The sequence below is a fragment of the Dermacentor andersoni genome, chromosome 8 (assembly GCF_023375885.2).
Source record: "Dermacentor andersoni chromosome 8, qqDerAnde1_hic_scaffold, whole genome shotgun sequence".
NCBI lineage: Eukaryota > Metazoa > Arthropoda > Arachnida > Ixodida > Ixodidae > Dermacentor > Dermacentor andersoni.
This window is the reverse complement of record NC_092821.1, coordinates 138,596,815-138,610,657: the sequence shown is the minus strand read 5'-3', so window position 1 is coordinate 138,610,657 and position 13,843 is coordinate 138,596,815. Positions and strand designations below refer to the sequence as shown.

At 48.8% G+C, this 13,843-nt stretch overlaps 1 protein-coding gene across 1 annotated transcript; it reads left to right on the top strand.

Annotated features, from left to right (window-relative positions):
• The first annotated feature begins 7,631 nt into the window (after window positions 1-7,631).
• LOC126526047 (uncharacterized) lies at window positions 7,632-11,621 on the top strand. Its single transcript, XM_050174046.3, has 2 exons — window positions 7,632-7,758; window positions 8,427-11,621. The coding sequence occupies exons 1-2, from the start codon at window positions 7,750-7,752 to the stop codon at window positions 9,624-9,626; spliced, it is 1,209 nt and encodes a 402-aa protein (XP_050030003.2). The 5' UTR covers window positions 7,632-7,749; the 3' UTR covers window positions 9,627-11,621.
• Window positions 11,622-13,843: the final 2,222 nt, after the last annotated feature.

Genomic DNA, 13,843 nt, shown 5'->3' with positions numbered 1-13,843 from the left:
TTTATCAATTGCTTCTACTTTAACATGTACTTGGCTCTTTATTTTGCTTTTGTAGTTGGCTTTCTGTATTGCCTTTTGTTTCGCTGTCTTGATTGTGCTTGTTAATTTTCTCTATAGGGTATGTACCACTCCCCTCTGTAATACGTATGCGCTTGAGCGTATAAAATAAGTTCTGGCGATACCTATCTAACGAAAAGCCTTGCATAACACAAATTACTTCTTCGAACCAAACGTTAACTGATCATGAACCCATCGCCACGTCCTTTAACACCTTCTGCCAGTCTGTCTTTGCAAGGCAAGCTACGAATGCTCCAATGTCTCCTTACTCGTTCGAACAAGCAATGCCTAGCTTGGACGCATCTCAAGAGGGACTTTTATGTCTCTTACGAAATCTCGGCCCGAAGAACTTCTCCGATCTCGATTACATCTCAAATGAATTTTGGACCAATACTGTAATGCGGTGTCATTGTATTTGCACAAAATTTATGAAACATACTGAGAAACACTAGAAATTCTGTAAGACTGATGATATGCAACATTTATTCCCCTACACAAGTCTGGCCTTAAGCTCGAACTGTCGAGTGGCCTCATAGACAAACAAGGACGGCTTGTGAAATGTTCGAACCTATGATTGTCAAAGCCATTAACCTCACCTAGAAAATAACCAACCTTTTCATTCAACCACATGACTTCCGACCTCGTATCTCAAGCATTATACAACTTGCGGAGATAAACTATAATTTCTTTGGTTAAATTAAGGAGCGGGGTCAGACTAGTGCCGTCTTCCTTGAATTCTCGAAAGCTTTTGACTTAGTTCTGCATAATGGCTTAATTACAAAGCGTGCAGCGTTCGCAATTGACAGCCGAATTATATAATATGTCTCCTACGTCTTATAACACGGAAAAATGCGTTGTCATAAACAACCATGTTTCAGAATACTTAGGCGTCTACTCAGAAGTACCCCAACGCTCGGTTTGAGCAACCTCCTTGCTCTTTCTTTACATCAATGATATACAGTTTTGAATTCAATCACCAGCACAAATATTCCTTTTTGAAGGCGATTGCGTAGCGTACACAACTGTAAACAATCCGGATGATCAAATTGGACTTCAAAATCCTCTAATAAACATACAATCGTGGTGCTTGAAATGGGGTATGAAGCTGAACGCCAATAAAACAAAATGTAATAAAGTAACCAATAAGAAACAAGCCTGTAACTTCACACCCAACCTGGACGGAATCGAAATCACCATGCACGATGAGGTCAAGTATTTAGTAGTCACGCTCACAAGTAATCTGAACTGGGAACCGCACATTGCTTCAGTTTGTGAGCGAGCCCTTAGAAAATTGCCCTTCCTCAAAAGACGACTGCGTGACGCGCCATGGTCAGTTAAATTAAATGGCTAGAAAACATTAGTAAGACCAGTATTAGAGTATACAGACATAATATCGGACCCATTTGAAAAATACCAAATTGACCAAATAAATAACATGTAGAAATTAGCAGCACGCTTCATCTACTCGGACTGCTCACGATACAGTAGCCACTAAGAAACCCCTAAAAACCGCAGAATAATTTCTGAACTTAAATTTAAATACGTTCTATACCATGGGCATTGCAATATTTTTATTCTCACTGCTTACAAGATCCTCCTAAGCACTCGACTAGAACTAACCACTGTAAAAACGCCCGCGAACCATTTAGTAAACTTCTATAAATATTCATTATTTCAGCAGGCCATATTTTATTGGAACAAATTACCAGACACTATAGTGAATCGCACTACATTTGATTTATTTGTAAAAAGCATACCAGACAATGGCCTTTTCGGAGGTGATATAGTTCCCATTTTCAATCTGCTGAGTGTACGTTTTTTAGCTCCTTCGTTGTTTAAATATATAGAAGACGTGATGGATTGGGGGGGGGGGTATAGTAGGCAATTTTCCATGGTGCTATGCTTACAGCGGGAAAACAGGACAGAGGAATAAAGCAGCGCTGGTTCTCTTATGTTGTCACCTTTTCCCGTGTCCCGAATTGTCACTGAAGCCCTTGTAACAATTTAAATGTGTTCAAAGTCTGCTACGCCACGAGCTTGCCCACGATCCTTTGTACAGCTGGCAGATACGGGGTCCATTAAGAACGTTTATAGGCGTGTTCTTTGCAAACTTCGCGAACATATTTGCGATTCTCAACTCACGATCCAGCGGCCTCGTAGGGATGGCCACTCACAGTTTGAGAAACTGTGATTTAAGAGAAAAACTGAAGGTCTAGTGACTTACGGTGCCCGCCACCGAGCACTCGAAATGGTTTCGCATCAGAAATGTCAGCTGCAGGGAACGCGCTGCCAGTTGCTAAAGTGCAACGTGATAAGTCGTCTTCTCTTATCTGTAACCTATTAGTCTTATAGTAAGCGCAAAACGCACTATGTGTCCTTTATTGCTTTCTTCAGGGTCGAATTTCCTTTTTGGTCTTAGTAGTCTACTTCACTACAGCTGCATTAATTCTCGCATAGACTAACTTAGTTTGAACAAAAGAAGTGTTTTTTGAAGTCCGGAGATAGTATAGTTTGATGACCCATTTGGAAAATGCACCGACTTCACCCTTCGGGTTTAAATTTCCATGGCCCCAGCGGGTGACGGGAAAGGTGACAGGCATTGCGTTAAGAGCGAAAGCGAGACAGCGGTATACGGGTAAGGGATCAAACGCGAGTCTGCGGAATTCTATTGCAGATAAGCGAGTTGAAACGAAGCGGGCACCACCTTAATCTGAAACTATGATTACCTATTCACTCATCCGCCAAATGGCGGCACGTCCTCCCTAACCCACGGTTGTAAAGTTTATCCGCGCTGTAGTCTGGGTGACGCCGGAGATACGAAAAAAAAAAGAAACGTTGACTGACGCAGTGATCAGGTGGAACCACGTGGTTTGGCGGGGCGTTTGTTTCGTAGCACAGATGCCCATCTTTGTTTTAATGTAGGCCGCGGAGGCAAGAAGTCCTTGAGAATGCACTGCACGCGATTCTAACCGGAGGCCTCAAGCAGGCACTGTGAAAGAAGATCACGGGGGAATATAACGACTGCTCCTTGATACCGAGGCCAGCCAGTGCAGGTGTACTTCGTGTGATTAAAGAAAATATGCGAAGTAAAAAAACCATACACACACACACACACGAAAAATCCCAGGACAAAGTAGGTTGTGCGCGCTTTTAGGAGGACTCTCGCTTCAGATATCGCTGCGAGGACGGAATTAAGTACATGGCACGTGGCGTAGGCAGGAATAACATAGCTCATGCCATTCTGCGAATTGGGTTTCTGAATCTAAAGGATCCCGCAGTGATTTCGTTCTAAGTCCCCAGCAGCTTCTTAATTTATTCGTCTGAAATAAAACGGCGCTTCTCCCATTTTTTTGTTCACGTTTTTCAACGTTTCTTTTTTTTTCCACGATGCTCGGCGGCACGCCTGCGGCTTAGGAAGCCATAAGTCATAAAAAAGTGACATTTCCAGATAACCCGAATCGGCGATTCACGGCTTCTCCGCATTACGGTTAGGGCGCAGACGAGTTCATTAATATTCCCGAAAGCCTTGAGAGATAAATACCCGAGTTGGTTTCTCATATTTCAGGATGAAAGCACAACAATCTAGCACCGTCATTCTTACGATGATCATCGGTGGTCGCATATCGTCTGAACTGCACGGCCCTCTCTTTCTCTCGTTTTCATGCCCGTCAATCCGACTTCGAACTTATCCAACGCACGGTTCTCGCATGCGGTGTCTTTTTTCCCAGACACCTAGGTTACGTTCCACAGGCCCACTGGAGATCCAGAACCTTGAGCGGGGTTGCCATCATCAGTGTGTGCAGCACAGCTCATTGCGAATGCACACATTGAACAATCTTCAGGATTGAGTTCATTAATTAAAATGTGAGCTTGTCACGGAACGTAAATAAATAGAGCTATTGAGGCACGATACGCCGTTTCACACGTAGCAGGCAATGAATGCCAAGGAAGGCTACAGAAACTTCTTGCACTACTCGCCTTTGCTACCAGAGAAACAGTGAGTCTTATAAAATATACAAGTATACTCGTATATGCATCATGTGATCCGATGCAACATTAAGTCTCATAGTGTTATAAGGCTTCGTAGAAAACGTGATAGTCACCAGTGAAGTGTCACCGATCTCAACCTACTTACCATCACCAGAGCAGTGGGTCATGCTTCCGCGACAAGCAACCTCAACATAGCGCCAGCGCTACCGACCAAAACATTGTGCGCCACACAATAGAAGCCCAAAGGTGAAGAAATATTGCACGATTTGACGTAACCTGATATGTACCAGTTGCAGTTGCAATGCGTCAAGTACGTATTGCATGAAAATTGCATAAAAGGCGTCCCAGATACAAAGCAACAACAGTGCGAAAAAAACAACAACCAACAACAAAGTGAGACTTCTTTGAGCGACCTACTCGCGTAGCTTCCGTGGGAGCATAGCAGATTATTAAAGCCTTGACCGGCAATTTTGACAGTAAGCAGTCGGCAGATCAGTTCTGCGGAAATCCGTCAGGCGGAGACAGCAACTATCCAACCGAGAGAACGAGAAAGCGACCGAAGGAAACTCAGAGTCAGCAATCTTTGCAGATTCCTGCTACTCTCGGTTGGATGACAGTAGGCCGTGTCCAAATCAACCCCTTAGCGAAGGCTCAAACGGAGCACAGGACGCTGATCTCTAAGGCTGTTCTTTTGTGGACGGGAAGTACCGGAAGTGACTGGGGAAACCCGGAAACAGGTCTTGGTTGCCGCGTTTCGGCATTACCTAGTGTGTCTTTCTGTGAAACTTCCTGCATCTTGCGGATTTCCGCAGAACTGATTTGCCATACGAAGTGTCCCAGTGATTCGAGTGGTCAGTGAATTAGGCCTCGCTAGGCAACCTGCTAACCTCCTGGATGGCAGTGCGATCGCCCCGAAAAAGTACTGGTCAATTCCCAGACAAGGACAAATTTTTCTTAAACTGTGAAGTTGAGAAACCCGTTTGGGTTTCTTTCGTAACTTTCGGCAAACTTCGAGTGGATGACAACTTTATACAGTTGATTGGCTTGGGGCAACAAAAGCTGCTGGTTTAAAAACTGGTTTTAAACTAGTCTTGCCTTGCCCTCTTTTAAGCGTATGTGATAATCATACCATTTCTCGTTTGCTGCGTTTGCATTGCGTACGTTCGTATGGATTTCCACTAGCCATGCGCTAGAGATGTAAATGTACTTGGCGCACATTTCTGACTGTGAAGTCCAATGAATTGAAAGTTTAATTGAGTTCATTTCATTTCAGCCCTGTACACCAGTGCAGCCCAACTGCGTGTACATAAGGGGATACCTTATTGTCTCGCTAGGAGGCGTTTTAGAAAACGTACTGCCCTTCTAGTCAATACAAATACTGCCGTACGGATTAGAAAACAAACGAGTGTAGCTGATACTTTAGTTGAGATTGGGGGAAGCAAGTGTGGTTTGATATCTTAAGCAATGACATTTGGGTAGCCGAGGACACGATGAGATTAGGAAATGTGCATGCATGGGATGAAGTCAGATGACGCAGGACAGGCGTATGTGATACCATATGATCACTGGGATCATATGATATCTTTGAAATTTCTGTTCTCATATGGCTGGCGGGGACCAACAGAATGGCGTGCAGCTGAAAGACAGTTAGCTGGTATTCCAGGTTACATTAAATTGACCATACTAAGCTCATTTGAGCGGGTCATCTGATGTTTAGTTTAGGTAACAGTTGAGGTCTGTTAGAACGACACAATGGATGCCAAGCGAAAGGGAATCTATAGCCGAGGTTGAAGCAAAGTTTGCTGGGTGGTTGAGATAAGGTTAAGTAATTTTTGGGCGTAGAATGGGTACGGTCGACGCAAGACATCAGTAAGTGGATATCTCTGGGGCAGGAATCTAATTCTGAGAGACTGCGCTTCCGCTTGCGGTTCCGATGATGAATATGGCGACGACAACAACGGCGATGTTGATGATGACAGAACAAGTGATGACTCCGGCCTCAGCTGATACCTCGGACTGGCCTCTGTGACTTACAGAGAAAGCAGAGTTCTGAACGCTCCAAATATCGTAGCAATGTCACCAATGAAAGAACGGTGGATATTTTCGAGGAATGAGTGCACCTAATTCGTGCGACTAAATAGCGACTTTGTTTCCTGCCGCCTATATAGCGCAAGCAAGACACAAGAGGGCGTCACGAAGTGAGTCGAAGGGCGAACGTAGCGTCGGAGAGATAAACGAAATCGAGTCAGTGGAATTTTACGGATCCCCGAAAACGTTTCCGTTTTCGGACCACTTCTCTGAATTCACAAGTCATCAAGATCCCGCGCGAGAAGCCACGCATAAAAAGGAAGACGGTTTTACCGCGCACTTAAGGAACGCGGCGAACGAAGCCAGAAAAGAAGTCCTCAGGGCAAGAATGAAGATCTTCAAGACAGAAGAATACAGCTAGAAAAAATGAGAGTGGGGATTGGGGGGGGGGGGACATCGAAGCCCTGCTAAAGAACATCGCGCGTGGAACAATCTGAGAGCAACATCATCACCCGAAAGCCCCCCACCGGTGCATCCGGCGGAAAGCAGCAAGACAAATGTGGCCGACAGAGAAACAGCAGGCTAGTTGTGCTCTCGAAGAGATCTCGCTGACAGTGAGACACCGAGGCACACCACGCAGTGAGTGTCGCCATTCCCCGGCCACAGCCTCGAGGCACCTCTCAACGGCGACGGTACCAGGGGGGAAAAATAAGAAAAACCGATCGGATCGGATAACCTATTTCGGCGTCGCTGTGCCTGCCGTCGCTGCGGCGGAATCGATAAAGAACATGTGGAAGAAGCAGCAGCGGGACCGTTAAAACCGATCACGGAGCAACCAGTCCCCCGCGCCCTTTCCGCCCTCCCCTCCGTTTCGGCATGGGCGCCGTACCGGCCATATACCTTGCCAAAGGCCTGACGATCGGCCGAAGCCAGACGCGGGCCGGCGTACAGACGCAAGGGGGCAAGGGCCACCGTTGTCCGTAGCCGCCGAGAATCCCGAATCACACCTGGTCCCGCTTGCGGTGGTCACGTTCGACTGTTCTCCTTCTCGCAGAGAGGGGAAGGTACAAGAAAAAAGGCAGTGGGATTTGCAGAGAGGCTCTGTCGATGCTACTGTATGAGGGGGTTCTCTGTTGTGCTCGAGGGAATGTAATGGTGTGTGTGTGTTTGGGGGGGGGGGAAGGGGTGGCTGTGAGAAAGAGAGGGTGGGCGCGAGTTAAGCTGTAATGGGTGGGTGGGGGGAGAGAAGGAAGGAAGAAATAGTTTGCGCCATCGGAAGCGACATCGCAAGCGTGCGCCCACCCACCCACCCCGAAGACGTGCGATATACGCACGGAACCTTCTCGCAACCTTCGCCGTCGTCCCGGGAGTTCATTGGCTTCTGGAACGCTCGTCTTGTCTCGATCTCGCCGGGCGCGCTCGTAGGACGCTAGAAAGCCGTGTCTGGTCGCCGGAAGAAAGAACAAAAGCGGCACAAACGGAAGCGGTATGGGGAGGACTCGCGGACGGGGCGCGGCTACGAGCGGTTTATAAAAGCGCCAAGTGGAGCGATCGACTTTTCAGTTCCGTTGCGGATTGCTCGAGCCTGCAGCAGCAGAAGCAGCAGCGCCTCAGTATTCGGAAGCTTTACTTCCTACGTTTTCCTTCGTAGCTTGGGCCCTTGCAAACCCGACGATGATTCTGGTGAGTCCTTGACCACGGGCCGCGCTACCGTAACCCCTTCACCATCGGTGTTGCGGTAGTTTTGTCGACGTCACAGTTCGGTTTTAAGCTTCAGTCTAAGCAATTAAGGACCGACTACATCGTGGTAACAGTTTCGAAATGGTTGTCTGCAGTTACGTAGAAGCTTCCAACCAGCGTGGAATACAGGAAACATGCTGATATTAGTAATCTTAAGAGCTGGTCTGCAGACCTGTACGAGGAAGTGAGTGCTGTAACCGATACGATAGTCCGCAGTTTCGCCGAGCAACCCGTACAAATGCGTACGCGCATATAGGACGTCTTAAAAGGAAGTAGTCGATCTCATCTTATTCGCAATCGAAAGCGTTGCTGCGCGACTCACGTGAGAAACTGGGCCAATGTCGTCGTTTAACCTTCTGAGCCTGCAGTCATGTCGTAGTTGCTACTGCTGCGTAATAAACTTTCGTTTTTACAAATTTATTTGAGGTGGACGCGTAATCGAAGCGGCGCCAAGACGGTTTCGGAAGGTGTATAAACATAACTAAAATGAATATGGCACTGTTTCAATTAACCGCTAATCTTGGTCTTAGAGTTTACTTCTTACTGGACACTTCGCACACCTTCGCTGTTGAGTCCATTTGATAACCACGGTTAACGTCGTTTACTTGCAGAGGCTACCACTTCTACTGAGCGTCATCGCCGGCGCACTGGCCACTCCAGACGGCGTCTCCTACGCTTTCACCGGCTACAGCAATGTCCTCGGAGGTGGACTTGCCGTTCCTGGAGCATCAAACTACGAGCCCCTTCAGACAGCGGCCGCGGAGCCCCTCCAGCAAAAGGTGGCCACCGGAAGAACCGCTTCTTCAGTTACCGTCATCGAGAAGCCGTCCAAGCTCCGGCTAGCCCGCCCACCAGCGGTGACCGTACTGCCGAACGCGGCCGCCCCAGGCACCCAAGCAGCAGGGGCCGCACCCGGCACGGCGACATTCACTACCTACCCAGCCGGCGTGCCGCCCGTCACCTTCCAGCGACCTCTCTACTACGCCGCTCCGCCGCCGGCGGTGCAGTACGTCGCCACTGCCCCTCAGCACCAGATCTTCTTCTCCCAGCCGGGCTCCGGCGTAGCGGCCCAAACTCCAGCGACAGCCACCAAAACAGCGGCAGCTGCTTCGGCAGCAGGGGCAGGCTCCGCAGCCGCCAAGGCCAATACAGTGACCGTGACTTCAAACGGAGCCGCCGTCGGTGCTACAGTTGGCTCGGCCGGTGCAGCAGTCGTCACCTCCAACAAGCCTACGGCCGTCACCGTCTCCCGACCGGTGGCCGTCACCTACCCGCCGGCGCAGACGTACCTGTTCCAGAGGCCAGCGTACGCCTATCAAGGAGCCGCGGCGGCTCCCGTTCAAGCTCCGGTCCAGCTGACCTACATGAGGCCCCTGTACCAGCCCGCCGCGTATGGTCTCCAACCAGCGGGGCCCGCCCCCGCCGTCAACCCTGTCTACCAGAGGCCACTGGTTGCCTACCAACACGGCGCACCCGCCGCACCTCTGACCGTTGCCTACCCGGGTGCGCTGAGGACCCTGACGGGAGCGCCGGCCATGTACGCGGCTCCTCACGTCGCAATGCCTCTGGCGGCCGCCGCTCCTTTTGTCTCGGCGGTTCCCGCAGCAGCTGCACCGGTCGCGGCCATGCCACATTACTCGTTCGCCAGGCAGGTGATCGCGCCCTTCCCGGGGAGCGTGGCCGTAGCCAGACCTCAGCTAGGGTATCAGACCGCGGCGTACGCGCAACCGGCTTATGGAATGGCCTTCGCCTACGCGCCGGCTGCCGTCCAGCCGGCGCAGTTCTTTAGGCAAGCAAAGTCCAAGAAGTAAGTCAGTGGTTGCGTGTAAGACTGCATGGAGCCGGGAGGGACTGGCGAGAGTGTATGCTTTTTTTGGAAGTTTGAGGGATGGGTCCGCGGAAGGACACTAGTGCGACCGCGAAGTGTCACGCCGCGTGCTGAAAGCAAGCCTTGCTTTGAAAAGGTTTTGAAGTGAGAGCTAAAGGAGGACCGCTGTACAGTCGCGTAGTGGAAAAGGCAGTCGCAACGCGGAGTCTTGTGGTGCGTTTGAGATCGATCCAGTCGACTACTGAGCCGGGAGCGGACGCATTTCGAATGACTCCGCATGTACAGCTTATCGCGCTCCAAGCGACTTCGAACCAGTTCACGCACCTATTCATTGTCCGTGGTCCGTCTTAGTGGCGAAGCGCTGTATGTAGTTGCTGGCTTTCAATATGCCGGGTCGCATGATGCAGCCCTCACACGCATTGTCGTTCAGATAAGTTCGTCTGGCGTTTGAAGAAGGTGGTGTCGGCGTTGGGAGGCGCATACAACAGTGGTAAAGAAGCATGTACATTTTCGCGATAAAGCCCTAAATGTAGAAGACAGGAACTTGTGGTAAAAATTGGCCTCACATCATTGTGACTCAAGGTTTTTCGGCCGTCGTGTCCTCGCTAGCCACCGAACGTGTACATCTTGAATGAAGGAGCAAGATTACGCATTAAAGAATGTAGTGTAAAGTCAATTAATGTCTGTTGCTCCTCTAGGTCTCGTTGCGCTCCGTGGTGTGTTGCTCATCTGCCAACCTGAGCATTGCGTACGCCGAATTTTCTTCATCTCGGTGCGCGCGGGGTTCCATGTATCACCCTTTTCTGGATTCAACTTCAGATTCTTCTGTTCTTTACGGGTAGGACATGCATTGAGAGCGTTATCTGCACTTCGTTGGCGGGAAAAGGTCGACTATTAGCGAAGAAAGCAAGAAATCTGACTTTTCGAATTTCAGGCTCTAACTCGCCCACTAGCCCAATTACGTCAGTGGGACGTCACAAATCTCGCGACAGTTCCATTTACATCGACCGATTTCGCGCCGGGGTAAATTTCCGAAAGCTCCCAGGCTAAGCGTGAGCTTTCTTCCCAGTCATAATGCTAACAAAATTCGGTGATGCCGAACAGGCGTCACTGAATAAGCACCGAATAGACGCTGTTGGAATTCGTGACGTCAACGAGAGGCTGATGCGGCAACACTGAGGTGGCTTCCCCACTCGTCTCACGTGCAGCCGCTTTGTCTGTCTTGCCAAGCCTGCCTTACCGTAAGGTTGACGCAGTTGCCACACGAGTTACGTGTTGAACTAGCTTACTATATATGTATTTCCGCGAATCGCTTCCGGAGCTCTTGGGTTGTGCTAAGAAGTGTTCACAGGAAGCACTCAAACCGCACTTAAAAAAATAAACAGGCCCTAACATGGATAACCATGCTTTGCTATTACATATAGGAGCAAGCTAAGACTCGTTCGTACTAAATCCTATTTACTGCTTGCATAGCCTTTGCAGCGCTGACAAATCGCTCAGGAACGACAAGTGTAAGGTGCCGTAAATATCTGTTTCACGTTCATTTGCACTACGTGCGGATTACCAACAGGGACCACGCAAGTTTTTTTTTTTTTTCTATCGCATCACACGTGTTTCTTGAGCGCCATCGAAACAGTCTCGTCGAGAAGAGACAGGATAAATGACTTCGCCAAAGGACGCTTGCCTTAGAGAGCTCATTGTTTTATTGTCCTTCTGCCCCTCATCTTCTATGTCTCCTATATGCCTTGCGAACTATGTGAGATAAGGTATTCGCTACAAGTAGGCGCACGTGGGACACTGACTACTAAAAACACATGTCGTACGTGCTCGAGGAGTTTGTTTCTGCAAATGGGCCTCAGTATTTTTTACGTGTATCCCATGCTTTTATATTTATTCCTTCAGCCGGATGCAACGCTGTGTATTGTATGAAGGTGCCTTTCCTGTGCAAAGAGTTTCAATAAATGTATGAAAGTGCCAACCATTCGTTTTCTCTTTTTCTTTTTCCTCGCTGCGATCACCTCGTTCACATTTTCGTGCGTGTGAAACGTGAAACGTCATACGACGCATATGGAAGAATACTTGCGTGATTTTCGCACCAGCATGTTAGCCACATACATATGTGAAAAGGTCAAACGAGAAACGTTACTTGTGAAGTGTAACTCTGCCGAAATATCAATTTACGTTTACGCAAATACCACTGCAGAATTCGCACAAGTTAATTCGCAGTAATCCTGCTGGTTTGCAATTCGGTTTCGCGACGACAGCTGAGTTTTCTTCTGTTGTTGATAAGTGGACAAGGAGAGATTGAGGCTCAAATTTCCTCGCTCTATTCCACTTCTTTTTTGTTCTACATAAAGAAATGGTATATGAATCAATAAACATTTACTTAAAGACTGGGATGTGGCCTAACTGAATGGAATTCTGGGGGTTTCACTTGCCAAGAACACGATTTGGTCACGTGGAACACCGTAGCGCTGGACTCCGAAATATTTTGACCACTAGAGGTAATCTTTAACGTGCCCGCACTGCGCGGGACACGGGCGGTTTTTTGCACTTCGCTCCCACCGGAACGCCGCAACCGCTGGGATTCGATCCCGCGACCTCGTGTTTAGCGGCGCGACCCCATAGCCACTGCGCCACAGCAGCGAAACCGCCTAACCGGGAAGTGGGGATGTGATAGGCGTTAGGACAGCATAATAAAAAGAACCGGCTACTGTAATTCAGAAATGAATATTTGAAGGCTGTCGACGGCTACTATACAAATACACGAGACCTATTTTACGGTCTTCAGCGTCCCTGGCTACATACATAATTTCTCGCTAAGGCCTTAGTGGCATTTGTAATCTCTGGAGGCAAGTTCCGAGGGCCCTCACAACAACATGCAGAACTGCGCATGAGCAGGAACACCGCGTGCATCACGACAAATAAAGTTTGTTCAAGATCTGCTCATCGGAGGGGGGAGGGGGCATGATTCAAACCGACACTGAGGTGGCAGTACATGCCCCAGAACGCGTGCCGAACGCACTACCCGCTAAGCCAAGACCAAAGCACTAAAGCTCTATTTAGAGCATGGCCTCTCCCACGCGCGCCTTAGCCGCGAGCAACGCGCGCACATTCAAGGCGCAGGCGCTAAGGTGCCTGGGCAGGTAATCAAGTAGGTCGAATTTCTCGAAATTTAAAAGCGCCTTATCGTAATCGACAGCCTTATTTATGTCCCGCTGCAGGACCAAGGCTTCTCTGAGCAATCTCCAAATATACCCTGCCTTGCGTCCCCTAAAAGCGGCGGGAAGTTGGAGTGACCGTGACGCCCTCTCGCGAGTGACGTCACGGCCAGGACGCCACTTGCTCCGACTCGTTAGGTTGCAGCACGCGCGCTAGCTTGCTTCGTGCATGCTATAGGAACTAAGCACGCGTGCGGGCCATGCTTCCTAAAGGATATTACGGCTGCTTGCTGCTGTCACGCCTGAAGTGCATCATCATCATCAGCCTATTTTATGTCCACTAAAGGACGAAGGCCACTCCCTGCGACCTCCAATTACATTTGTCCTGCGCCAACCGATTCCAACTAGCACCCGCAAATTTCCTAATTTCGTTGCACCATCTAGTCTTCTGCCGTCCTCTACTGCGCTTCCCTTCTCTTGGTACACATTCTGTCCCCCTAATGGCCCAACAGTTATCTAACCTGCGCATTACATGACCTGCCCAGCGCTATTCTTTTCTCTTAATATCAATTAGAATATCGTCTATACCCGTTCGCTCTCTTATCCAAACCACTCTGTTTCTGTCTCTTAAAGTTATGCCTAGCATTCTTCGTTCCATCGCTCTTTGCGTGGTTCTTAACTTGTTCTTAAGCTTCTTTGTCAGTCTCCAAGTCTCTGCCCCATATGTCAGCACCGGTAAAATGCACTGATTGTATACCTTCCTTTCAATGATAAGAGTAAGCTTCCAGTCAGAAGCTCACAATGTCTGCCGTATGCGATTCTTCCCATTTTTATTCTTCTGTGAATTTCCTTCTCATGGTCAGGGTTCCTTGTGATCAAGTGACCTAGGTAAACGTACTCCTTCACATACTCTAGATGCTGACTTGCGATCCTGAACTCTTGTTCCCTTGCCCAGTTGTTCATCATTATCTTTGTCTTCTGCATATTAGTCTTCAACCAAACTGTTACACTCTCCCTGTTAAGGTCCTCAATCATTTGT